Source organism: Chlorella variabilis, assembly GCF_000147415.1.
Source record: "Chlorella variabilis unplaced genomic scaffold CHLNCscaffold_5, whole genome shotgun sequence".
NCBI classification, from domain to species: Eukaryota; Viridiplantae; Chlorophyta; class Trebouxiophyceae; order Chlorellales; family Chlorellaceae; genus Chlorella; species Chlorella variabilis.
This window is the reverse complement of record NW_005435083.1, coordinates 2,055,434-2,081,056: the sequence shown is the minus strand read 5'-3', so window position 1 is coordinate 2,081,056 and position 25,623 is coordinate 2,055,434. Positions and strand designations below refer to the sequence as shown.

At 68.4% G+C, this 25,623-nt stretch overlaps 5 protein-coding genes across 5 annotated transcripts in view; 2 read left to right on the top strand and 3 right to left on the bottom strand.

Moving 5' to 3' along the window:
* Positions 1–4,516: 4,516 nt before the first annotated feature.
* On the top strand, positions 4,517–8,813 carry CHLNCDRAFT_51164 (hypothetical protein; the record flags this gene model as incomplete). Its single annotated transcript, XM_005849884.1, has 10 exons — positions 4,517–4,720; positions 4,866–5,001; positions 5,182–5,391; positions 5,548–6,166; positions 6,277–6,686; positions 6,845–7,909; positions 8,012–8,109; positions 8,235–8,316; positions 8,457–8,573; positions 8,707–8,813. 10 exons carry the CDS (start codon positions 4,517–4,519, stop codon positions 8,811–8,813), a joined length of 3,048 nt encoding a protein of 1,015 aa, XP_005849946.1.
* Positions 8,814–9,622: 809 nt separating this feature from the next.
* CHLNCDRAFT_21314 (hypothetical protein) lies at positions 9,623–12,488 on the bottom strand (the record flags this gene model as incomplete). The annotated part of the gene is made up of 8 exons (XM_005849635.1): positions 9,623–9,903; positions 10,087–10,204; positions 10,388–10,579; positions 10,718–10,859; positions 11,089–11,251; positions 11,433–11,740; positions 11,894–12,066; positions 12,210–12,488. 8 exons carry the CDS (start codon positions 12,486–12,488, stop codon positions 9,623–9,625), a joined length of 1,656 nt encoding a protein of 551 aa, XP_005849697.1.
* A 4,133-nt stretch (positions 12,489–16,621) lies between these two features.
* Positions 16,622–18,199, top strand: CHLNCDRAFT_17540 (hypothetical protein; the record flags this gene model as incomplete). The annotated part of the gene is made up of 4 exons (XM_005849883.1): positions 16,622–16,678; positions 16,870–17,027; positions 17,650–17,917; positions 18,143–18,199. Coding segments are annotated over 4 exons (540 nt in total), but the record flags the coding sequence as incomplete, so codon positions are not given.
* A 555-nt stretch (positions 18,200–18,754) lies between these two features.
* CHLNCDRAFT_21275 (hypothetical protein) lies at positions 18,755–20,873 on the bottom strand (the record flags this gene model as incomplete). Its single annotated transcript, XM_005849634.1, has 6 exons — positions 18,755–18,988; positions 19,225–19,294; positions 19,635–19,729; positions 19,914–20,084; positions 20,351–20,507; positions 20,767–20,873. The coding sequence occupies 6 exons, from the start codon at positions 20,871–20,873 to the stop codon at positions 18,755–18,757; spliced, it is 834 nt and encodes a 277-aa protein (XP_005849696.1).
* A 4,180-nt stretch (positions 20,874–25,053) lies between these two features.
* Positions 25,054–25,623, bottom strand: part of CHLNCDRAFT_30497 (hypothetical protein) — a 4,874-nt gene continuing 4,304 nt past the window's right edge. Inside the window, exon 12 of the mRNA XM_005849633.1 lies at positions 25,054–25,606. Coding sequence (XP_005849695.1) covers positions 25,527–25,606 — 80 coding nt within the window. The 3' untranslated portion in view covers positions 25,054–25,526. The remainder of the gene's footprint in view (positions 25,607–25,623) is intronic.

The following is a 25,623-nucleotide window of genomic DNA, read 5'->3' as shown; positions in this document are numbered from 1 at the left end:
CTCATCGGGGTTCAGCCCCGCCTGCTTGAGGAACTGCTGCGCCGCGCGGGCCCGCCGCTCCGCCTCCTCCTTGGCCTTCCCCGTCAGCAGCTTGCCCTCGCGCTTCAGCTGCTCCCGCCGCTCAGCCTTCTCGCGCCTCCTGCAGCAGCCCAGGCACGCGGCGGCGGCGGGAGAGGGCGTCAGCGGCACCCCAAAGACTGGCTTGCACGGCTGGCCTGGCCCCTGGCTGGCCGACAGCTGCTGTGCAACAGATGCGGCAGGGCTCGCCCCCAAACCAATGCAGCTGGGTGCCGGCTGCTAGGCAACACACGGCCCGCGCAACGCACCTGCGCTCCGCCTCCTCCATCTGCCGCTGCTCCTCCTCCTCCCGCAGCCGCTCCTCCTCCTCCTCCTGCACAGCCAGCCAGCAGACAGCAGGCGCAGGCGGGGATCAGTCCAATGCCAAGGCGGGGAGCTGTGTGCAGGGGGTCGGCGGCACAGCGGCTGCAAGCATGTGCACTAGCTGCTTCCCCAGCCCCATATGCCTGCCCTCCCAAGTGCAGCTGTGCAGCCCTGTTGGTCTGTGCCCCACCTTGATCCGCTGCTCCTCTGCCAGCCGCTCCGCCTCCTCCTGGGCCTTGCGCTGAGCCTCCAGGGCTTCCTGCATGCGCCGCACCGCCGCCGACACCTTCGGCCCGCCGCCCTTCTTGCCCTTGCCGCCGCCGGCCGCCTCTGCAGGAGCTGCACCAGCAGCAGCCGTGGTGGCGGCAGCAGCGTGTCAGGATCTGCCGGCAGCAGCCACCCTCCATCCTTCTGAGAACTGGGACCAGGGCTGCCATGCCGCAGCAAAGGAAAGCGCCGGCGGCCGCCGCGTGCCAGACGTGTCCCATCCAACACCTGCTTGCACGCTGGTGCGTACCTTCCTCGGCGGCCTCCTCGCCGCCAGCCGCCCCCGCCTTCTTCGCCTTCTCCTTTGCTTTCTTCTTCGCCTTCCTCTTGGCTGCAGCAGACATCTCCTTGTCGCCGCCCTCCTCTCCCTCGCCCTCCCCATCGCCCTCCTCCCCCTCTGGGGTCTCAGCACGCTCGGCGGACGCCGCCGCGGGAGCCGCCGACTGCTGCGCCGCCGCCGCAGGGGGCTGCCCCGCGGCGGGCGCAGCCCCAAGCTCGGCCAGCAGTGCATCAAGGTCCTGCGCAAGCACGGCGGCGAGGGAGGCAGGGTCGGGTGGCGCTAAGGGGTGCACACGCAGCACACGGCAGGCAGGCAGGCAGGCAGGCAGGCAGGCAGGCAGGCAGGCAGGCAGGCAGGTAGGCAGCAGCATCCCTCATGCTCGAGCGCCTTGCGTCTAAAACATCTAAAACACCACCACCACCACCGCCATCACCCCCACCACCAGCAGCACCACCAGCAGCAGCACCAGCCACCCACCTCCTCCTCCTCCTCCTTGGCGCCGCCCTTGCCCTTCTTCTTCTTCTTGTCCTTCTTCCCAGCCGGGGGCGGTGCCGCCGCCGCCGCAGGCGCCGGCGCCGCCGCTGCCGCAGGCTGCTGCTCCTGCGGCCCATCCAGCTCAGCCAGCAGGGCGTCCAAATCCTCCTCCTCAGCGGCAGGTGTAGCCTTGCCCTTCTTCTTCTCCTTCTTGCCCTTCTTGCCTGCACGTGGCACAGCGAGCAGAGCAGGCGGGCATAGCGGGTTAGCACGCGGCACAGCAGGCAAGGCGCAGCGCATAACCCCATTGAACCAACACCCAATCGGTTACCCACGACCCTGCCAGCAGACAGCAGGCGCACTGCAGCGGCACACCTGCTGCTGGCGTGGGCTCTGGCGCCGCCGCCGCCTCCTCGTCTCCCGCCAGCAGCGCGGCCACATCTATGTCGGCATACGCCTTCTTGTCCTTCTTCTCCTTCCTGGGCTCCTCCTCCTGCGCCTCCTCCTCTGCAGCAGGGCAGTCGGCAAAACGCACAGGCACGAGCGCACGGATGAGGCCGATAGAGAGGGCCCGCTCACGAATCATCAAGGCAGCCAGCCAGCCAGGCGCGTGCGAGCCGTCTCGTGGCAGCACTCACCCTCGCCGCCGCCCAGCGCCGCGAACAACGACTCGGCATCCGCCACTTTCTTCTTCTTTTCTTTCTTCCTCTTGGCCTTGGACGCCTCCTCATCCTCCGGCTCTTCGCCCACCTCCTCATCCTCCACGGTCAGAGCTGCAAAAAGGAGGGAGGAAGGAGGCTCTAAGGAGGGTGATGGCACTCTGGCCCACGGTCTGCACATCTCCTTGACAGCACCTTTGCGCCCGCTTTGTCCAGCTGCCCCACAGCCCTCGAGCGCCATCCCTGCAGCCCAGCTGCACGCACTCCCCAAAGCACCGCTGTGCGCACCTGCAAACGCGCTGCTGACGTCGGCGCTCTTCTTCTTCTTGTCCTTCTTGGACTTGTGCTTGGATACGGGTGCCTCCTCCTCTTCCTCCTCCTCCGCCGCCGCCTCCTCGCCGTCGCCAGCCAGCGCAGCAAACAGGCTGTCCGTGTCAGGCTGCTTGGCCTTCTTTTTCTTCTCCTTCTTCTCCTTCTTGCCGGCAGACGCGCCGTAGATGGCACCCTGCATGCCAACAGTAGCAGCCACTTGAGCCAAAGCGCCGCCTACCAGCCATGAGCAATCCCAGCACCACTTGCGTGTTGCGTGCGGGGCGCTGCTGCTGCAACAGCTGCTTGCATCTCTGCCGGGTGGATACCCACGACAGCATCCCCTCCCTGCGCTGTGATGCACGCCCAGCAGAGTGGAGCCTCTTGCCGGAAACTGCTGCACCCAGACGCACCTCTGGCGGCTCCTCGGGGCACTCCTCCCCCACCTCGGCATCCTCTGGCAGCACCACCAGCACGCCATCTGCACGGCACCGCAGAAGGCCAGGCCAGCCACGCTGATCAACCTGCACCGCTACCTACCAGGCTGGCACCGCCGGCATCCCCGCCTGCTACCCAGGATCGCAGCCAGCCAGCCAGCCAGCCGGCTGGCGCCTGCCTCCCCGTCGCACCTGGCTCCGACACCCAGCCGCACTCGTGCGCGCTGCACAGCATGCCAAAGGAGTCCACGCCACGCAGTGCCGCCTGCTCGATCGTCACGCCATTGCGGGTGGTGCAGCCCACGGGCTGCGGGCCAGGGGTCGCAGCCAGGGAGAAGCCAGGTGAACACGGACGATCACAATGCGCCACCGCTCCCGCGGCGCCAGCGGGCGCCACAAGCCGAGCAGCAGCACTGCTGCGCTCCAACTGCTGGCAATCCAGCTCCGCCTCCTGGCCCTCGTCCCGTTCTCGCAACGCTGCCCCACGCCCTGCTGCCGCCGCAGGGCCACTCACCGCAAACACGACTTTCATGCCCTCCTCCACATTCTGCGCGTTGGTGACGACCTTGACGGTGCTGACGCCGCCGGCATCCACCTGGCACACCCGCAGGCGGTCGGCCTTGGGGTGCGGCGCCACGCTCACCACCTCGGCGACACGCATCACGGGCGCGCCGCCCTGCAGCCCGCCAGCGCGTGCCCGGCATCGTCGGCAGCCAGTCGTCGCAGCAGAGCCCGCGGCGGGTGGCAGAGCAACCTACCGCTCCATGCCAGCCCACAGATCGGCTACACACCAACCACCGCGACCCACCTTGCTGGAAGGCTCCTCTTCTTCCTCCTCTTCCTCCGGCTCCTCCTCCTCATCATCGCCGTTGAGAAGCGCAAACACGCTGGCCCCACTGGCGCCGCCCTTCTTCTTCTTGCCGCCTGCTTTCTGCTTGGTCTGGGTCACAGGCGCCTCCTCCTCCTCTTCCTCCTCCTCGGCAGCCACGGGTGGCAGCTCCAGCTTAGGCTCATCATCATCCGACTCGAAGGCAGCCGCCTTCTTGTTCTTCTTGTCCTTCTTGCCCTTTGTCTTCTCCTTCTTCTTGACTGCGGCAAGCAGCACAGCCAACCAAGCAGCGCCAAACGAGCGGTGGGTCGCGAGGCAGGCAGGTGACGGTGGGCAGCGGCGGCTGGCAGCGGCGGCAGGACTTGGCGGAACAGGCGGACGCTGCTGCACTTCGCGGCGATCACAGGGCTGCTGGGAGCAACGTAGGCTCCATTGGGGCCGCCAGGAGCCGGCAGCAGTGCACAACGCCTCATGCACGCTGGATGCAGATATGGTTGCGGGCTCTGCAGGGCAGACCAAGGCTGGCAAGCTTCAGGTCTGCCCACCTGCAGGTTGTGCAGCCTCTTCTGCTGCCGGCTCCTCTGCCTTCACGTCCGCATCCTCAAACTCCTTGAGCCACTCGTCGTCATCGATCCCTTTTCTGCCCTTTTTCCCCATCTGGTTTCAATTCACGCGGACAGGAGGCAAGGGCGGCGCCGACTCCTCAAAACAGGAAGGCAACCGAGCCCTGCAGCCCTCACAGCTGCTCTAGAACAATTGTGCACGGTTTTGATGTGCAGGAGAGATCATAGGCGCGTCAAATTCTTCCAGCCGGTGTGGCACAGCACGGCATAGCAGAAACACTCGATGTTTGCCGCCCCCGCATTGTTTCCCGACAGGGATGGATGCACTAAGTCAGCAGCTGGAGGCTTTGGGCCTCCAGCTGCAGCCCGCTTGGCTCACGAGTTGCGTGGCGCACCTGCAGGCCTCGGCGCCGGGCTTTGCCGCCTTGCCTGTGCAACACAAGGCCAAGCATGTCCTCCAGCAGCTCCTGCACAGCGATTTGAACCAGTGCGGGGCGGCCGCCCTCCCGCAGGAAGTGCAGGTGGGCAGGCCCCTGGGCGTCTGATCTGGTGCCCCCGGACCTCGGTGGCAGTGGATGGGCAGCGCCGCACCGCACGCCGGGCTGCCAGCGCCGCCAAGCCTGGCGCCAAGCTGCGCCGCCGCTGCCCAACTCTCCTGTTCCGCAGGCCCTGCACGATACGGTGCTGCCCGGCAAGCTGGTGCTGCAAGTGGACGAGGTGGTCAACATCGGGGTGGCGGTGCGGGAGCGTTACTCGGGCAACGACGGCAGCTCGCGCTGCCTCAAGCTGCTCCTCACCGACGGTGTGTGTGGGTGCTGCTGCCACGGTGCTGCAGCCAGCACCATGTGCCCTTGGTGCATGAACTTGAGCCTGTATGCGTGCATGCTGATACACAAACCCGGGCAATTGCTGCCCAGCAGCACCCAGAGGCCCACCTGCCTGTCAGCACACACGCGGCACCTGCCTTGACCTCGACCCGCAGGTGTGCAGCATGTGGCGGCAATGGAGTACCGCCCCACGCCAGCGCTGCACTCTGCAATGCCGGCAGGCACAAAGCTGGTGGTGCAGGGCGCGGCGGTGCGGCGCGGCATCCTGCTGCTCACGCCCCAGACCTGCGCCGTGCTGGGCGGACGGGTGGCGAGGCTGGAGGAGGCGCGGCAGCGCATGGTGGCGCACTGGACGCAGCCGGCAGGTGGGGCGGGGGCGGGGAGGGGCGTCGCATGGATGTACCTCCGACCTGCTGTCCTGGGCATGCTGGCAGCGCTTCAGGCGGCAGGTTATCAGGTTGCCAGCACTTTCCTGACCAGACAGGCCCTGTGCCCTGCTCTGCTGCGCCCTCTGCGTGCAGTCGGCAGGCGGGGTCCACCACCCAGCATGCAGGAGGCCATGGCAGCTGCCTCGCGGGCAGCATGGGCCGCCGATCCGGCCCCCGGCAGCGCTGGGGCCCACCCCGCCCAGCAGCAGGCGGCGCAGGTCCCAGCAGCCGCCCCGCAGCGCCAGCTGGGGGCACCGTCGCAGCAGCCGACGCAGCTGCTGTCCCACCAGCAGCAGGCACAGCAGGCGCAGGGAGGCGGCCCCGCTGGCAACCGCCTTCATGCATCTCAGGCGGCAGTAGCAGCGGCAGGCCGAGGAGCTCCGCCAGTGAGAGCTATGGCCCAACAGCAGCCCCAGCAGCAGCAGCAGCAGCCTGCACAGCCCCTGCTGCCACGCCCCGACAGGGCTCAGCAGCACAACAGCGGCAGCGGCGGGAGCTTGAGTTTTGGACAGCCCACACTGCAGCACGAGCAGCAGCAGCAGCAGCAGCAGCAGCCATCCAGGCAGCAGCAGCAGCACTCTGGCCAGAGCTTCAGCTTTGGCAGGCAACGGGAGCAGCAGCCGCAGCACGCTGGCCCAGCACCAGCACCCGCACCGGCAGCTGCTCCACTGCAAGAGCACAATCGCGCCGCAGCAGCATCAGGGGGCCAAAAGTGAGTGCCTTGTGGGCAGTGGTGTGTTTGGTGCGGGGGACGTGGCTGCACCAACCACGGCACCAATGGGTGCCACTCAACTCATGCACCTGTGCCTGTTTCTGCTGCAGGCGCAGCCGTCTGGCCCTGCGCCAGCCGCCCACCCAGCCCGAGCGAGCACTGCAGCCAGCGCAGCCGGCGGCAGATGGGCCAGCCGCTGCTGCGGACTTTGCATTCGCAGAACCCATGCAGCAGCAGCAGCAGCGGCAGAGGCCTGCAGTGCCTGGCGCAGAGCCTGCAGCAGCGCGGGTCCAGGCCCGGGCGGCGCCACAGCTGCTGCAGCGCCCGCGTGACGCGGCCAGGGGCGGCGCAGCAGCCAGCGACCTGGCAGCAGGCACGCTCGACGACCCAATCTGCTTGAGCGACGATGAGCAGCAGCAGGTGCCCGGCAGCGGTGAGGGCGACGGCGGCACGGCAGGTGGCGTGGACGTGGAGATGGCTGAAGCGGAGCAGCAGGAGCCTGGCTGGCAGGAGGGCGACGGTGAGTCTGGGCGACTTTAGAGCAGGGTGCCTCGCTGAGCTATGGCGCCATCGAGGAAAGGGGCAATCTCTATTCCTCAGTGCCTGCCGCACACTCCATCCTGAACCTGTCACGCCTACACCTTCGCCACATTGTCTGCCCCTGTGTCGTGCTTGCAGCGCTGGAGCGCGAGGATGAGCTGCCGCCCTCTCGACATCTAGAACCCTGGGAACGATTCGATGGCGGAATGGACGAGCAGCAGGAGGAGCAGGGGGCAGGGCAGGTGGCGGAGGCATATGGGAAGTTTTTGCCAAAAGACCCTGGGCAACTTGCGGATGGAGGTGGCGGCAACCAGGGGGGTGCCGCCACCGGCTGCCGGCAGGAGGCAGGTGGCGACGCGAGCGATGATGGATGGGATGAGGAGGAGGAGGAGGAGGAGGAGCAGCCGCCGCCCAAGCAGCAGCCGCGCCTGGCAGCAGGCCGCAACGCACCAGCAGCAGCTGGCGCCCCTGCTGCTGCACAACTGCCAGCAGGGCCTGCGGGCACCGCAGGGCAGTGCCCCCGGCGGCGCAGCGGCCAGGCAGCCGAGCAGACCCTGCCGCCGCTGGGCTCCTCTCCAGCCGACGGCGCAGCGTCCAAGCCCCAGCAGGCTGCCACGCGGCTTGGTGCCAGCAAGCTGGAGCAGCAGCCTTCCCCACCGTCAGGGACGGATCCCTCGCAGCAGCAGCAGCAGCAGCAGAAGCAGCAGGAGGCCTTGCAGCCTGCTGTGCCACAGCTGGAACCTCCCGACCCCAGCCTGTTTGACGTGGCACCGTCCCTGACAGAAGTGCTCTACTCCGCGCAGCCCACACCTCCGCAGCCGCCTCGAGCCTCCCTGCCAGCTGGCGCGGCGGCAGCATCAGCTGGAGAAGGAGGAGGGAGGGCAGCAGCAGCTGGCGGCAGTAGGGGTGGGGCGCTGCCCAGCATGCCCCAGCTTCAGCCACCTGGCACCAGCCAGCAAAGGCCGGCAGCGCCCAGCCTGCTGCGCCTGCAGCAGCCCGTGGGAGCGCCAGCATCGCCAGCAGCGCCGCCAGCAGCATCGCCAGCGGATAGTGACGAGGACATGCCCTCATTCGACCTGCTGCCTGACCTCAGCCCCGACAAGCCGCAACAGGGTGCTGGGGGCAGTCGCAGCGGCACGGACGAGCCCTTCATTTACCTGCTGCAGCTGAGCCAGCGCGCCGCCTCGGCAGGCAAGCTTGCCGGTGCTGCCCCTGCCGCTGCGCTGTGCTGGCAGCATGTCGCCAGCCTGTTTTCGTTTCATTCCTGGGGGCTCGGGTGAATGGATGTGGCTGCGTGCCTTGCAGGTGCGGAGGCCTTCCCGCTGGTGGCCACCATCTTTGGCACCGTGAAGACGTTTGTGGGCAGGCTGCAGTTCAGGCACCCGCAGACGGGGCAGCCGCAGGTAGCCGCCCTGCACTTCAGGCCGCCCTACTACGCCAGCAGCACACGATGCCGGCAGCCTTTGCTGCCTGTCCCACTGGCTGGCACCCACCTCAGCCTCCACTTGCCTCTGCCCCTGTGCTGCAGTACTTCATCCAGATGACTGTGGAGGATGGCAGCATGGTGGTTGGGGCGCGCCTCGGGGCGCAGTTCCTGCGGGAGCTGCTGGGTGAGCCGGCCTGGCAGGACGGCGCGGGTGCTGTGTGCATGCATGGCCCGCCCTGACTGCTTGGTGGGCGGAAGCCAGCCAGCAGCTGATGGACGCGCGCGCCTTACTTGCCCTGGCCCGGCTGCGCTCTGTGCCTGCAGGGCTGGGGCCACAGCAGCTGGAGGCCAACCTGGCTGATGCCGGCACCAAGGCTGAGGCGGCGGAGCTGGTGCGAGGTGTGGTCAAGCTCCTGGTCTCCTACAGCGGCCTCATGGCAGGTGGGCAGGCGCGCCCAGCCAGCCAGCTCCAGCTCGCAGCTGCAGGCAACGACGGCCGCAATGCCTGCGCCCCAGTGCCTGCCTGCGGCTGCTGCCTGACTTGCGCTGCCGTGCCCCGGGTGTGGCTGTGCAGTGAGGCTGGAGGCCCCGGGAGCGCAGCTGGAGGTCACTAACCTGCAGTGCGACTTGACTGCGGAGCAGCTGGCGGCGTTCCAGCGCCGTGCCACTGCCAGCATGTGAGCAGCGGGGGAGACCACAGCAGACACAGCAGGCCTGCATCGATGAATTTGTTGCACGTGAAGTGTGAGCTGACCTTCGGTGCTTTACACTAGAGACGCCCAGAGGAGCGTGTCCGTGCCGACACGCGACCGTTTCCACCAGGGCTGAAAGCAAGCTGCCCAAAACACAGCGAAGATTACCCGCTGGCACAGCTCTGCGAGGACGAGCTGAGCTGCGGGTGGAACAACCCTGACGGCCCCAGTGTTGGACGCTAGTTTACAGTGTGCAAGGGAGAGGAAGCAAGCCAGTTGGTGGGAGTGTGGTGGCACAGGGGAGGGACACAAGGAGGCGGAGTTGGAGGGCGCAAGAAGCACGGACCGAGCTAAGGGCACAGAGACAGGACTGGGGGAGAGACAGGGGGCAGGCGCTACACGAAAGGGGGGGAGTTCTAAACACAATAAACAAACGCCGCGGTTCATTCCAGCCTTTTGGGGGGAGGGGCGGCTTCAACGAATGGGCAAGTAAATGAAAAAATGAGCGATCAGCGACAGCATGAAAAAAAGCGGCAGGGCTTGACGAAAGCATGAAAGAATGGGCGGTAGTGTGACGGGTGCAGGAGCTGTCGAGTGGGGGCCGGGTGTGCATGTGCTCAGACATGCATGGGCAGACGACCCGGGCTTGGGTGTTCATACAAGCTCCGTGAAGCAGTGGGTGTACATACAAACAGGCACCAGTATCAAGCTGAGCGGTGCGCGGTGCAGCAGCTGCAGGGCTGCCCGCCGCCGCGGCAGCCGCCCCGGCCGGCTCAAGCACGCGGGGTCGGCGGCTGCCTACTGCGGCGGCGTGCTGACATACATGCGGGTGAGGGAGGGGGTCTTGAACACCTGCGGGGCCTCGGCCGCGGCCGCCTTGGCGTTGGGCGGCAGCGGCGGCAGCTGGTTTGGCGAGCCCTTGAGCGCGGCCTTGAGGGCGGAGGTGGCGGGGCGGGGCCACACGCCCACAAACTCCTCCTCCCGGTACGACAGGTAGGCTGAGAGGATGCGGGGGGAGTCCTCCAGGAACAGCGAGCGGGTGATGCCGCCCACCACCTTGGGCAGCGCGTACTTGGAGCCTGCAGCAAGCGACGGCGGCAGGGAACAGCAGCAAGGGTCGATTGCAGGGCCGGCCCAAAGGAAAGCCTGGGTGTGGCGGGGACGAGGCCCAGCCCGGCTGCCAGCCGGCGGCGCAGCCGGCCATTTCAAACACACCCCGGCACGGAAGCGAAGGCCGGCGCGAGCGGCGGCGGTGTACGCACCCGACAGCGCTGAGGCGGAGAGGCCCATTGAGACGAGTGCGGAGTAGTTGAAGGCGTAGATGCCGGAGAGGTAGGGCGCGGCGCCGGGCTGCTTCTCGCGGAACTCAAAGCTGGGGCCCTGCAGGGAGGCGGGCGCAGCGAGAGGCGGGGCGGGGTGGGCCACGGCGGGGCAGGAGTAAGGAGGCGTGCTGAGCGGCACCGCAGGGGCGAGGGACGGGCTGAGAAGCAGCTGCACGGCGCCGCGCCAAGGCGGCGTGCGTGGCGCCAGCGCGGCTGGCCTGTGCCGCCCAGCGCGGCGCACCAGGTAGGGGTGGTCATCGATCAGCTGGTTGCGCTGCATGCCTGGCGGCGCCTGGAAGCTGTCCCCCCAGGTGGCGATCTGGTCGGCGCAGGCGCCCAGCTCGGGCCGCAGCCGCGCGTCGGTCAGCAGGCCGGTGCTGACGATGAGGAAGTCGAAGAGGCCCTCGTTGCCCTTGGCCGAAATGATGCGGACCTGCAGGTGGGGCAGCGCAGGCAGGCAGGCAGGCAGGTGTGACGGGTTGAGGGTGCCATAGCTGGCGGGCACGGCCCTCTCTGTGGCTGATGCCGGGGCTGTGCTCCCGACATGCACGGCCTGGCGCCCCTGCCCCACCTGCTGCCCGTCGGCGGTGGGGGTCAGCGTCTGCCAGGCGGAGCCCAGGTGCAGGGTGAAGTTGGGGAAGGCGGCGGCGCGGTTGAAGGTGTCGTTGGTGGGCGGCTGGTTGTAGGACATGAAAAAGTCAATGCCAGCGTATCTGTGGAGTTGCGCAGTTGTGTGACAAACTGCAGGTGAGCCAGCGTGGCGCGTGTTCAGCATCCTCGGTGGGGGGAAGGGCAGCGCGGGCAAGGCGGCGCCGCGCCGTGCGCGGGCGTCAAGGAGGGTGCATGCAGCCAGCGCTTTTGGTTCCCAGCGGATGCGTGAGAGAAGAAGTTTGTTTGGGTTGTGCGTCAGGCATTGTGCGTCTTAGGAGGAAAGCGGCTCACTTGGTGGTGTCATCGAGGTCGGCAAAGTGCTTGAGGAAGCCGGAGAACTCCATGAAGCGGATGGGGTTGATCTTGGGCAGCTGCTCCCGCCGCACAAACAGGTGCACCTCGCCCACGCCCTGCCCCAGCGCAAACTGCGCGTTGTCAAACGCACTGGCGCCGCCTGCAGGGAGCGCAATGCAATGCAGAGCGGGCCGGGGGCGGGTCAGGGAAGAGCCAAGCCGGCAGCAAGGTGTCGTCGGGATGCAGGGGAGGGAGCCAGGCGGGCGCCCGGCACAGAGGGCAAGCGTCCCAGGAAACACGAAGCAGACACACACCCTGCAGCTGCCCCCTGGCCTCCTCACCTCCCAGGATGGCCACGCGCTTGCCCTTGAGCGCGGCAAAGTCGATGGCCTCCGAGGTGTGGGCGTACAGCTGGCGCGGCACGGCGTCCTTGACAAACTGCGGCACGTGCCACTCGCCGCCGCCCTGGATGCCGGTGGCCAGCACGACCTTGCGGGCGTGCATGACCTGACGCTCGCCGCAGCGGGCCACCGTCACGCGGAAGCCGGCCTCGGCAGAGGCGGCATCCAGCGGCTCAATCAGCTGCACCCTGGTGCTGTTCTGCACGGGGATCTCCAGCACCTCGTGGTACCACTGCAGGTACTGCATCCTGCAGCGGGCACGCGACGGGGCAGGCGGGGCAGGCGGGGCGGTGAGCGGCAGGCGCTGCTGCCAGTGCTGCCAGCCCCTGGTGCCATGCCATGTCACGCTGATGCCACCTGCCACAGACACGCGCGCGCGCACACACACGCGCGATTCTCACCACATCTCCTTGGGGATCTTGTCCAGCTTGGCCCAGGCCTCCTGCCCAAACCGCGCCTCGTAATAGGCCTGGAAGGTGAGGTTGGGGTTGCCGTACTCCAGGCCGGTGAGGTGCTTGGGCGTGCGCAGCGTCACCATGCGAGCGTACGTCACCCAGGGGCCTTCCTTGCCGGGCTGCAGTGCAGGCAGGGAAGGGGTGGCACGGGGGCAGCGGCGGCGGGTGGCGTCAGGCGTCGGGACGCGCGGCAGGCACGAGGCGGTCAGGAGTGGCGGCGGAGGGCCGGGGCCGCGGCGCCTGTCCCTGCTGGCGCCCTCACCTCGTTCTCGTCCAGGCAAATGACGTTAGTGACCTTCTCGCGCATCAGGCCGTGGGCTATGGCGAGCCCGCACTGGCCGGCTCCCACGATGAGGGCGTCGTACATGGGGGCGCCGCCCTCTGCCGTGCGAGGCTCCACCCACTCCTTGCCGGGCCAGGCCAGGTAGCTCAGCTCATGTTTGACCTGTTTGGAAAGGATTAGGCAAGGGGGTGAGCGTTTCGGGCTGGGGTCGGGAGCCCAACCCCAAGAGGAGGCGAGAGGTGCGGCGGTGGCGTGCATGGCCCCAGCGCGCACGACGGCGGGAAGAGCTTCAACCCCTTGCGCCTGCACCCGCGGCTCCCAGCGGCCCGCCACTGTGCATGGATGCGCTGCGGGTACGCTTTCCAGCAGCGGCAGGGCACAATGCGGCCCACAAACAAAGGGGTCAACTGCAGACCTAGCCCCACCTGCTCGCTGAGGTCCTGCAGGCCCGCGTCCAGAAAGCCAGTGCTGCCACAGTCACCCATGTTTCGATCTGCAGCGGGGCAGCGGCCAATGTCAGAGGATCGCTGGCAGGGGCCAGGTTTGGGGTGGGTTCAGGCAGCGCACCGCACCTGAAACGAGCAGGCAGGCTAGGCAGAACACTCCCTGGAGGGCTGCAAGAACTGGGAAGACAACAGGGGAGGCTGGCGCACACAGGTTCAACTGGATTGAGGGTGACGTCTCCGCAGCACGCAGCATGGCCAGGACGGGTCCGACGGGGGCAATTGCCCGGTTCGACGCCCCATGGCGTTAGATTGGCCGCATTTCGCACAGTGGGAGTCCCTGCACACGAGCACCGCCCCAGGCAGCACCCACCGGGCTGATTCAGAAGGCGCCTGCGCTGGCGTGTTGGTCTGGGGTGGGCCCACCGTCTGGGGCCCACCGTTTACTCAACCACAATTGCAGGTGGAGAGCTTTACACCTGTGGGATCTTTACATCTGTGCAGTGCATGTCAGTCTGCATGCGGTCAAAGGTCAACGCAGGCAACAGCATGCATATGGCGGCGTGCTGGATCGTCGAGCAGAAGCAACGAGGTTGTCTGGGGGCCAATGCACAGTCAGGGGTTGTACACAATTAAACACAAATTTGAATCAGGGAGCCCAGAGGGCCCACATGACATCATTCGTTCATCAGATTTCTTCTTGCTCCACACCCTCCATGAGATCATCATGCTCGGTGTGGCGGTCAATGGCAGCAACCGCGGGTGGCGGCGGCGGCGGGGGCGGTGGTGACGCCTGCCGCGGCACCACCCCAGCCTGCGGGGCCCCTGGTGCCGCGTGCGGCAGCAGCGCCAGGCCCCCCGGCGGCTGTGCCAGTGCCGCCTTCAGCTCCCGCAGCGCCTCCCCGTCGCCGGCCGCGCCCTCCGCCCAGCCCCACACCCGCTGCCCCAGGCGGCGCAGGAACAGCGAGGCCGCCGCCGGCTGCCGCTCCGGCAGCAGCGGCGGCGGCGAGGCGCCGCCGCCCTGCCCAGCCGCCTCCTCCTCTCCGGCAGCTGCCGCCGAGCACAGCCGCTGCAGCGCAGCATGGACGCACGCGCGGCTGAGCCCGCCGCCGCCAGGCCGGTCCGCTGCGGCAGGCTCCAGCAGCGAGGGCCAGACATCCAGCGCCGCCGCCAGGGGAGGCAGCACAGCGGCGGCAGGCGCGGGGCAGGTGAGCAGGTCGAGGAGCAGCGCCCAGAAAGCCTGCAGGCAGCAGGGGCAGGTGGCAGCCGAAGAGGGGTCAGGCCGGAGCAGGGGCAGGCGGCAGCAGGGGAGGGGCCAGGCCCAGGTCATAGCGAGGGAAGCCGCTATGACACAGTTCCATCAGCCGGGCGCACAGCAAGGCACAGAGCCCACGTTGGACGGCTGAAACAAGCAGCCAGGCAAGGCCCCAGCAAGCGCTGCAGCGGCTGCCAGGCGGCCCGGCAGCGTCGGGCCGCACCTCTCCGTCCCCCGTGGCGCGACACAGCCCCGCCGCCGCCGCCGCCAGCGTGCACACTTCCGTCTCAGTGTGCCGCAGTGCGCTGCTGAAGTCGCTGCCGCCGCAGCCAGCCTTGCCGCCTGGGCGCCTGGCTGCCAGGCAGCAGCCGAGCACGAGGCGGTGCAGGTGCTGGCGCAGCGACGCCAGGAGCGGCTGGCCGCCGCGCCGCGGTTGTGCTCGGGGGGAGCCTGCGGCCGCCGCCGCCGCCCCAGCATACTGCCGCTCCAGCTGCTGCATCCAGGCTGCGCAGTGTAGCAGCCAGGGCAGGTGGTGGCCCGCCAGCGCCTCTCGGCTGGACCACACCGCCGCAAACGCAGGCAGGCTGCCGCCGCCCTGGCCACCACCCGCCTGCTGCTGCCCGCCGCGCGCCTCTGGGCCGGCCTCAAACCAGGCGGCAGCCGGGCAGGCGGCGGCGGCGGCGGCGGCGGCCGCTGCCTCGGCCTGCTGCTGGTCGCCGCCCGCCTGCTGTTGCTGGAGGTACAGCTGGAGGTACTGCATCTGCGGCTTGGCTGCCGCGCACGCCAGTACCGCCGACTCGAAGCAGCTCAGCAGCAGCGGCAGCGGCAGCCGCTCCTCAATCAGCCGCCTGTGCAGCTCCGCCGCCACCTGCCTCACAGCTTCCACGCTCAGCTCGCCGCCGGGGCCGCCTGGGCCCCCGGCAGTGATGCGCCCCAGCTGCTGCGCCGCCTCCTCCACCGCGGTCGCCTGCTCCCGCTGCTGCTCAACGTGCAGCTCGTTGGCAGAGACGGCCAGGGAGGGCTCCCCCGGCGCGGCGGCTGCTGGCGCGGGCGCGGCGGGCGGCGCGCCGCGCCGCTGCTGCCCGGCAGGCGCCGCCGCCGCTCGGGCTGCCGCCGCCACGGGAGCGGGCGCCGCGGCCTGGCGGGGCCGCTTGGCGCCCGCCTGCAGGTCGCCCATGAGATCGGCAAAAACGTTTGCCTGGGCGGGCGCCGCCGCTGCATCCGCCGCGCCGCGCGGCCGCTTGCCGCCGGCCGCGGCCTGCCGGGCTGCCACCGCCTTGGCACGCGTCTCCTCTGCCGATGGGGCAGCCGGCGGCGGCGGAGGTGGCGGCGGCGGCGGCGGGGCAGCTGCTGCTGATGCCTTTCGCGCGGCCGGCGGCGCATGCCGGGGCGAGGCGGGCCCCTGCTGGCGCTGGCGCTGCCGGCGGGGCGACGCCGCCGGGCCCGGCGCTGGCGCTGCCGGAGCAGCAGGCAGCGGTGCCGGCAGGGCTGCTGCAGGGGCGCCGCCGCCGAGGCCGCCGCCTGCTGCCAGCGCCAGTGCAGCCCTCCACCGCTGCATCTCCTCGAGCATTCCGCGCTGCTGGCTCTGCTGGCTCTGCAGCAGCTCCAGCTGGCCCCGCAACGCCGCCAGCTGCTGAGTGGCTGCCGCCGCCTCACTGCGAGCGGCGCCTGCCGCCTTGGCGGCCGCCTGTGCCGCCTGCAGCGCCTGCTCTGCCTGGCCGACTGCGGTCGCTACCTCACGCTGCTTCTCCTGCAGCGCCTGCTCCGCCATGGCCCGTCGCTGCTTCTCCTCGTGATACCTTGCGGCGTAACCTGTCGTGAGGTCGGCCTTTCCTTTCAACACCACCTGTCCAGCGCAGGCACGGGGGCGGCGGGCGGCGAGGTGAATGGTGAGCGTGATGCAAGGGGATGGAGCACAGCAGCAGGCAATCGACACGAGTCCCAACAAGCGGCGGGCGGTGCCGCGCGGCAGCGGCGGTGGCGGCAGAGCACAGCCGGCGAACAGCGGCAGCTGCGGTGGACTGAATCTTCTCACACTTAAGCTTTTCAGCTTTTTATTCCGCTCCTTGGCCTTGGCAAGCTCGTCCCGCAGCGCTTGCACTTCGGCGTCGCTCATGGCCGATTCCCTGGCCCCGACCGCGTGATTTTAGCCATCTCAGAGAATCATAGAGCCACCCGGAGCGCTTTCTGGGGTTCCTTTCCCCGCCCCGCGACTGTTGCAATCGGGCCTTCGCCTCCGGCAGCGCGGGTGTGTGTTCAACACCCGCAAGCCTTGCGTAACACCTCAAATTTGGCGTCAGGCGACAGCTTGAGACGTCTCTGTTTATTTTCGGGGTCCCCCGCCGGGGACGACTGCGTGGCTGGGGCGTGGCACTTGGCGCCGGCCCTGCCCTGCACCTTCCTCTTTAGGCCTCGGGTCATTGGAGGCAAAGCAGCAACATGCCGCAGGTGCGGGGCCTGCGAGCCATGCGACAGTGGGCAGCGTGCAGCAAGGCCCCGCTTGGCCCTCTGGAGCCTGCATGCGCCTGATGGCCAGCGCGCATGCTCCCAGAAGCGTTGGACACCTGCATCACCAGCAGAGGCGTGGCAGCATGGCGGATAGCACGGCGGGCGGCTCGCCGGGGCTTGCCGTTGTGGGCTGAGCGGTTTGGACGCCCATGTGCCGCCGGAGCGCTGACATGCTGCATGTTTCTTGTGTGCAGACTGTGGTCGTGGACTGCAGGGGCCATATGCTTGGCCGCCTGGCCAGCGTGAGTGTGCAGCAGGCTGTGCGGGGCATGGCCGATGCGCTGGGCAGGCAGCCAGGCCGGCTGGGCAGGGGCAAGCGGCAAGCGCGGCGGGGCGGCGGGGCACCACGGCCCACTGCCGCCGCGTGCTGCCTGGCCTGCCTCTGCCCCCAGCACTCAATGCGCACGCGCTGTGGCTTTCGCGGCTGCTGCAGGTGCTGGCCAAGCAGCTGCTGAGCGGCCAGCACGTGGTGTGCGTGCGGTGCGAGGAGATCAACATCAGCGGCGGCATGGTGCGGCAGAAGGCCAAGTACGAGCGCTTCCTGCGCAAGCGCTCCGTCACCAACCCCCGCCGCGGAGCCGTCAAGTTCAGGTGCGGGATGCGGGCTGTGTTTGCCAGGGCTGCTATGTTTGGAAGGGGACGGCCTTGGTTTCCGGGGGGCCGCAGGCGCGGCACCGGGCCTTTGGGACCACCAGCAGCTGGCGCACACGCGGCCGACGCCGCCTGCCTGCGGCACACGCACCAGCAGGCAGCGGCAGCCGTGGAGCTGCGTTGAATTCTGGCTGCAGCAGAACACAGGCGATGGCAGCCCGGCATGGCGGCCTCTTGCTGGCCGGCGTCGCAGCTGGAAGGCAGCCACCTCAACGGGGCCTGCGGCAGGCGGCAGGGGGCAGCCGCTCTGTATCACTGCAGCAGAGGACTGGACGCTCGCTGGGCGTGGCGCCGACGGGCAGTCGCAGCCGCGCGTGGGCACCAGCAGGGCTGTATGGATGGGGTGTCAAGGCAACGCAGCAGCAGCCAGTCGATGTGGCAGGCAGCCCTGCAGCAGGGAACCCGCCAGCCCGTCTCCCCTGCTGCCCCAGCCCACCAGCGCAGCGTGCAGCTGGACACGCCTCTCCTTGCTGTCGCCTCCGCCGTGCCTGCTCGAGCCCCGCCTGCCTGCTGACGCGCCTCCTCCTGTCCCTGCCCCAACCCGCCGCACGCCGGCCCGCAGGGCCCCCAGCCGCATCCTGTGGCGCACCGTGCGCGGCATGACCCCGCACAAGACCGCCCGCGGCGCCGCAGCCCTGGAGCGCCTCAAGGCGTTTGAGGGCATCCCCGCCCCCTACGACAAGGTCAAGCGCATGGTCATCCCCGACGCCCTCAAGGTGCTGCGCCTGCAGCACGGCCACCGCTACTGCCAGCTGGGCAACCTGGCCTCGTCTGTGGGCTGGAAGCACGAGGAGGCCGTCAAGGAGCTGGAGGCCAAGCGCAAGGTCAAGGTGAGGCGGGACGGGCGCGCGGTGCCAGCGGTACGGCGACGCCGCTGTGGGGCGCAGCCGCGGCAGCAGAGCCAGCACGTGGCCTCACGAGCGCCGCGGCTGCGGCAGCCCGGGCAGCAGGGGCTTTGGAGGCACGCGCGCAGCTCCCCGGCGCGACATCTCTCCCTCTGCTCTCCTCCTTCTTGACCCCTCCCCCCTCCTGTCCTCCCCGGCCCCCTCCTGCAGTCTGCCGCCTACTACGAGGCCAAGAAGAAGCTGAGGTCGCTGCGCGCCAAGGCGGAGTCTCAGGTGGCGTAAGCCGCCTGCCCGCCACTGGAGCCAAGGCAGGAGCGGCATCACCGCCGCGGCGTCGGCGGCGCAGCTTGCGCTGGCGTCGGCGAGCGGCCCGCCGCCGGCCGCATTCTGGGGGGCGGCGCTGTGCAGCTGGCCTGCGGGCGCGCGCCCACCCCGGCGATTTGGATATTGGTAGTCACCCGCCCCTCTCTCGGGCAAAGGGCAACGCTGTAACCACACAGTGTCAACTGAACCAGGGTCATCCCCGCTACCAGTCTGGGTTACAGGCGGTTGGTCCTGCTGATGAAGAGAGAGGTGGGGTGGGGATGGGCAGCCCTACAGCGGGCACCCGCCAATCATGCATCCCAGAAAACATCGAGCGGGCTCCAAGCCAGGCGGTGGGGGCCAGCGGGGTAGGCATGAAGTAGAAACTACTAAAACATGGCTCTGGCTCTGCTACTGCTGAGGCCTCCGCATGTGGCGCCGCTCGGCTGGAGGCTGGCAGCCCGCTGGGGCAACAGCCTGCCGCATGCCTCCCTGCTCCGCCTCCCCCGCGTGCCTCCCTCACTTCTTCTTGGTCTCATAGTCGGAGAGGTTGAGGAGCAGGGAGTCGGAGTTGAGGAAGATGCGGTTGGCGGAGCCCGACACGGTGGACGCAATCTCGCGCGCCGCCTCGATCTTGCGCAGCGTCAAAAAGGCCGGGTTCTGCTGCACCGCCTGCCCGATCAGCGTGGCCGACTGCGCCTCGCCCTGCGCGCGGATGATCGCGCTCTGCTTGTCCTGCTCCGCCTTCTCAACCTGCGCGCCGCGGGCAGGGGGCGGGGGCAGGCGGTCGGTGGGGAGGTGGGCCCCCAAACAGAGAGGCATGCAACCGCCTGCGCCACCCAAACGCCACCCAAACGCCACCAGGCAGGCCACAGCAGGGTGTATGGTGCAGGCACAGGAGCAGGTGGCAGCATGCAGGCGGCAGGCGCAGGCGCCGCAGTCAAAGCGCAGAGGCAGCGGCAGCAGCGGGAGCAGCGCGGGGGGCTCACAATGAACTTGGCGCGCTCGGCGTCCTGCTGCGCCACCTGCTTGGCCTCCACCGCTGACGTGTACTCGCGGCTGCGGGTGGGGACGGGAGGGAAGTGGCGGGCGCAGGCACGGGGTCAGGGCTGCGTGGCTGACCGGGCAGCGCATGGCCGGCACGTGGGCAGGAGGATGCCAGCAGCACCAGCCGCGGCAGCAGCGCCCCGCCGCCCTGCAAGAAAGCCTGCTGAAGAGCCTGCACCCATGCCCGCACGGTGCAGCTGCCGGCGGGCAGTAGCAGCTGCCAGGCGAGCGCAAGGGCGTCTTCTGCAGGCTGCGGGCCGCTGGGCGGGCCGCGGGGAGCAGCAGCAGCCAGGGCTGCAGCCACGGCACCGGCGGGCAGCCACGGCGCCGGCGGGCAGCCGCCGCCCCGCACCTGAATGTGAGCTGCGTGATGGACACATCGTCAAGCACAATGTTGAAGTAGCGCGCCCTCTGCGTCAGGATGCGGCGGATGTCGCGGCTGACCACCTGCGTGGCGCAGGGGCGGGGGCGGGAGGCGGCGGCGGCGGCGTGAGGAGGAGCAGGATGGCTGGGCTGGCCATGCCATGCTGCTTGGGGCTGCGCTTGGCGGAGAGGTGCTTCCAGAAGACGGCCAGCAGCCGGGGTGTGGGGCCAAGCTACGGCGCAGCGGGCAGGCGGTACGGCCCCGCACCTCGCGCATGGTCAGCAGCTGCGAGGCGTTGTACTGCGCGATCACGCTCTTCAGCGTCTCCTGGATGATGCTGGGCAGCACCCGCTCCGCATAGTCGGTGCCCAGGGTGCGGTAGATCTCGGGCAGCCGCTGCGGGATGGGCCGCGTCAGCACCCGCAGGCCAATGTTGACCTGGGGGGCGGCGGCGGACGGGGAGGCGCGGGGCGAGATCAGGCGCAGGGCACGGGGCGGGTTCAGGGGCGAGGAGGCCAGGAGGAGGAGGATCGGGTGGAAGCGGAGCGGGCAAACAGGCACTGTGTGGGGCGGTGTTCTCATGAAGCCAGGCCGGTCCTGTCCCTTCCACACACACGCACGCCGGGCACGCGCGTGAGGCTGCCCTCCGCAGCCTCCACCACACGCGCTGCACGGCACGCGCGCCGCCCCCTGCAAGCTCTCACCATCTGCAGGTCGCGGGAGCCCGAGGTGGAGGTGATGACGTTGGGGCGGGCGCGCACGTCGTATATGATTGGGCGCTCAAACCAGGGCAGCATGAAGTGTGTGCCCTCCTCGTACACCTCCTCCTTGATGCCGCCGATGCGGTTGAACACGATGGCTCTGCGCGGGCAGGGGCCGGCGCAGGCGGGAAGGCCACGAGGCGGGGCGGGTGACTGGCGGCCGAGGCGGCGGTGGCTTCCAGAGGGGTCGGGCCGCCCGGCAGCGGGCAGCGGGGCTCCCATTGCCTTCTGAGCGCGTGCAGATGGTGCATGGAGCTCGGGAGAGGCCCAAAGCGGGGCATGCCACACTGCTGCCTAGAAGCCGGCTGCAGGCCCGCCAGATGGCTGCTACATCCACGCCATATCCGGCGCCCAATCACCTATGTCCGCCCTCCACGTTGAACAGGCTATGCGTGAGCCCATACACAGCGGCTCCGCCTATGAGCAGCACCCTGGCCAGCCTGCCGGCGCCTGGGCCGGACGGCATCTTCACATTCCTCATGTTCTCCATCCCTCCGCCGCTGCCGCTTGCCAACTTGTGTAAGCCGATGTGGGCGCCGAGTGCTGGGCACCAAAACCCAAAGCCACGGGTTCCAGACGCCTGGCAGCGAGCAACGACAACAGATCAGGAGCCCTTCGCCGTGCCAATTGGCGCTATGGAAAACTGCCTCGCTGGCAGCTTTCCCCATCTGCGCCCCCATACGAGCCTTCGTGAGCCAATTCGCAACCAATTGGTTGCGGAACGATACCAGGGATCATGCCTGGCTTCGATTCTTTGCCTGACGAGGTCGCAAGGCGGTGCCTGGGGTGGCTGTCGCAGCAGGAGAGGTGCGTAAAGCGGAGGAAGCACCTGTTGCGGACGGATGTTGGGCAGCGGCGGATGTTGCGCAGCGGCAGGCCCAGCTCGTCCACCGACCCTCCACCGCCTCCGCCCCTCTCTGCGCTTGCTGGCTGCGTGGCGCGTCGCTGGTTAGCAAGCGCTTCCGCCGGCTATGCTTTGGGCCCGAGCTGCTGGATAGCCTACATGTGAACATCTCGGGCGATGCAGTCACGCAGCGAGCCGCCTCCCTGGCTGCCTTCCTGGCACGGCATGCCCGCCACATCCGGCTGCTGGATCTGGCCGCAGAGGAGGCAGAGGCTGCCTTTGACTATGTCGAACCGCCGCAGCTGGAGACGGAGCAGGGGGAAATGGTCGGCAGGTGCCTGACGGTGTGCGTGGCCGCGGGCGGCCCCAGGCTGGAGCGGCTCAGCGTCAGCACTTGCACCCCGCAGCCGCCGTCCACGTCCTGGGTGGCTCAGCTGACGCGGCTGCGTGAGCTGGATGTCGGGTGCCACCAGCTGCCCCTGCGGCTGCACGGCTTGCTGCAGCTCACGCGGCTGACGGCGCTGACGCTGCGCGGCAAGGTGCTGACGTTAGGCCGCAACTGGATACCCCAAGCTGTGCTTAGGGTTGGCCCCGCCGGTGAACCGCTACTGGTGGTGGAATTGCCCAGCCTGCAGCGCACAACAGGTGGCGAGGAACACGATCAGCAGGCACAGGTGGCAGGGTGGCAGCAGCAGGAAAGCGCCAGGCTGGCAGCAGCAGCCAGCTGCCGCCCGCCGGGTCCACCCAGGCCTAGCCAGCGGCTGTGCAGAACAGCGCATTGGCCCATTCAGGAGCGCAGCGAGGAAGGAGAGGAGAAATGTGGCGCTCGCCTTGACGCCGCCGCCGCAGGAGCGGCAGGCATGCCTTTGGCCGCCTGCTCCGCTGGTGCCTGCGGCACCACACTCTGGGCTGCAGGAGGGGGGGCAGCCAAGGCTATGTGGGGTGGCGAGCCACCACCAGGAGCACAGTGCAGGGCATCATGTACGTCATCGCCTTGCAGGCCTGGTTCGCAGCCCCTCTGTTCATCAGGCAGATGTGCTTGCTGAGCTGGCAACCTCGCGTAGCCTAGCTGCGCCTGGTGCTCTGCTAGCGCCTGCAGGATACCGGTGTCCAGATGAGCAGCCCCAAGAGGAGCCCCACCCCGCGTGAAGCGCAATGCAGCGGGGCCGTGAGGGTGGGGTTCCTCTTGGGGATGGCCACAACGAGACACCGGCGGCCTCCAGGCGCTAGCCCAGCAACCTGTGAAGATTGATGCAAGGAGTCAAGCACTGATCTTCACAAGGGGGGATGGCGCATGACAAGGCTTGGGCTGCGTCCAGCCACTCCCAGCCCAACAGCCAGGCCAGAACTGCACCGGCAAGCAGCACGGTATGTGAGGCTGGTGGCCCACCGGGATGTCTCAGACACACACACACCAGGCTGCCATGCCACAGGAGGCTGGAGGGGGAAGGGCTTCAGGTGCTCAGAAGTGCACCTGGCCGCTAAATGTGGCCACGCAAGCGAGCATCACCAGGGCAGATGATGCTCGCTTGCGTGGTCACATTCAGCGGCCACATGTTTTACTGCCCAGGCTACTGATGCCGAACTGGCTGCCCAGGCCCGGCAGGTGGTGTGGGCACCATGCTGATGATCAGCGGGGACTCTGCTAGTTGGGGGTCGCAGACAGCAGGCTGGTCTTCTTAAGTACTAGTAGTACTAGTGGTATCCAGTCGGATGCAGGACCCCTAAAAGAAAGCAGGACCGGCGCCAGCTCGCGTGCACCCGGGTGGCGCCGCGGCGGCGGCGGTCCTGCTGCTTGTAGGCTACCTGTGACTAGCTGGATTCCTCCACCACAATGGGGATCAGCCTGCGTTTGCGACTTGCACCCCACCAGCATAGTCCCCGCGGATGCCCCCCCCCACCACTACCACTTGCCTCATGGGCTTTGTGGCTGGCGCGGGCGCAGCGGGTAATGGCAGGTAGGACGCCCGGCGAGCACCAGTGCGTGCACGCCCTGGCGGGGGCTGCAGCTGTAACGGGGTTGGCTAAAAGGACCGCCTTACCGGGGCGTTCACACCCTTTTTACTCTGCCACTATGTAGCGAGACCTGCTACAGCAGCGGCGGTGGCGGCAGAATGACGCCCTCTGCAGGGTTTGGCAAAGGGGGCAGGAAGCAAGGAATCACTGGGATGGAAAGACAGCGAGGTGCTGTGCTTCTCGCCGTCGTGGCTGGCGCAGCGGCTGCCCTTGTGCAGCCGCCAAGCCCAGCAGGGCCCTCAGTTTCACTCTCATTACGCAGTAGCTCGCAGTCTTGGGCAGCCGGAGCAGTCAGGAGCAGTCACTCAGCGAGGTGGATCGACCCCTATCTCCAGCAAGCAGCAGCAGGAGCCCCTGGCACCTGTTGACAGCCCCTTCCAACCCCCCAGGAAGCTCACCAGGCAGCAGGTTGACAGATGCAGCAGCAGTGGGCTTACACGGTGGCTGTAGGGCTATGGGAGCCCTGCCTCGGTGGTCTTAGTGAGAGTGGATGGCAAGGAGAGGACTGGGGGCCTTTGGGGCCCTTCAAGCTATGAGGAGGCAAGCCGGGCATGGTTGCCATCGGCCCAGCGCCCAGCACGCAAACCCCAACACCGCAGAACCTAGACATCAAGCAGCGAGAAACGACAACACCATCAGGAGTCTGGTGTGCGAATTGGCCGCTATAGAAAACTGCCTCGCTGGCAGTTTCTGAACTCCTTCGAAGATGCCCCGCAGCCAGTCAATTCTCTTCCTAGGTTCTTGTCACACATCAGCAGTGAAGCTTGCCCACGGGGAGCGGCTGGTGAGCAGGCCAGTGTGCCTCCATGTCCGCCTCCCTCCTGCAGGACCCTCTGAGTGCCCCAGTGCTGCCCCCATTGCTCTATTGCCCCGCCGCCGCTCCTCCCTGCGCCTGCCAGCCGGGCCGCTGCCGCTGCTGCTCGCCCGCCCGCCGTCCCAAGGACTCCCGCCTCTGCCCCTGCTGGCTCTGCATCCTCGCCCTTCCACCACCACCACCCTACCACCACCCCCTGCAGGCCTTCTGTCACTTGCCGCAACCCGCGCAAACCCTGCTCCTTGCCACAGCCGCAGCCGCCACTTGTGCCGAGGCACGTGTCCCACCCGAGGGCAGCACCAGCAGGGACGCCGAGCCAGCCAGGCAGCCAGCCAGGCAAGCCACGCCAGCCATGAGCAAGGGCCAGCTGGGCGACTACTTGTTCAAGGGTGCCGTTACGGTGCTGGCGGGAGGGTCGCTGCTGGCGGGGATCAGCGTGGCAATCAGCATGGCAGACCGCTTCGCCTTCCACCGCCAGGTGCGCCCGCCCGCCTGCCCGCCTGCCTGCGCACACAGGCACGAGGCCGGGGCCCGCCTGCTCACGCTGCTGCCGCGCACGGCCGCCCCGCAAGCTGCCCAGGGCAGCAGCGCGCAGTGGCAGGCGTCGGCGTGTGCAGCGTAGGGGTGCGTGTCGTCCAGAGCAGCATTGCGGCGTGGCAGCATCGGCCGCATCGGCCGAACGTGCCCAACCCGCCACTGCCTGCCTGCAGGGCAAGGCGGCGCCGCTGGAGGGGCAGGACGGCCAGCAGCAGTAGCGGGAGGCCCGCGTTAACCTGTTGGGAGCCAGAGCCTCCCAGATTTAATCAATCGTTTGCGTTGCGACCCATCACACTGCTGTTTGCTTGCATGCCATGCTAGATATCCTGTTAGTGCTGCCAGTCTGCTGCAAGTTGCGTGTACTCCTCTGCTGTCCTTACTCCCATGTGAGCGCCAGTCTCAGCCCACCAGCCGACCGTGTGCGGCACCCAGGCAAGCAGCGTGTTGCTTACACGCCGGTCAAAGTGAAAGTGAGGTGGGGCGCATACCGGCAGAATTGGGGCACACGAGGGCCGATGAAGCTAACATAGAAGGGCCAGGAAGCAAGGCCGTGCACACCGAGGGACACACACACACAGTCAGCGCCAAGCAGGAGCGGCAGTAGAGTACAGTCAGTGCATGCAAGCAAATGCAGGAAAGAATGCAGGGATGCAGATTGGAGCGAGGAGGGAGGGCCCGGCGCCCGGGGGAGGCCTGCTGCGCCCGCGCAGGAAGTGCGTGGGGAGGTGGACGCAGGGCGGCGGGGCGTGCCATACCCGGGCAGGATGCTAGTGTGTGTGCGCCGCTGCCGCGGCCGGCTGCTGCTTTGGCGGCGGCCCTGGCTGGCGGCAGCGCGGAGAGAGAGGGTACTAAAGGGGGAGCCGCCGGGGGCGGTGCTAGCGCTCCCGGCCGGCTGGCGGCTGCAGCCCTCACTGCTGCATGCCAAAGTTGAAGCCGCCGGCGGGGGCAGCCGCGCCAAAGCCCTGCGGCGCGCCAAAAGCATAGGTGCCTGCACAGGCAGGCGGG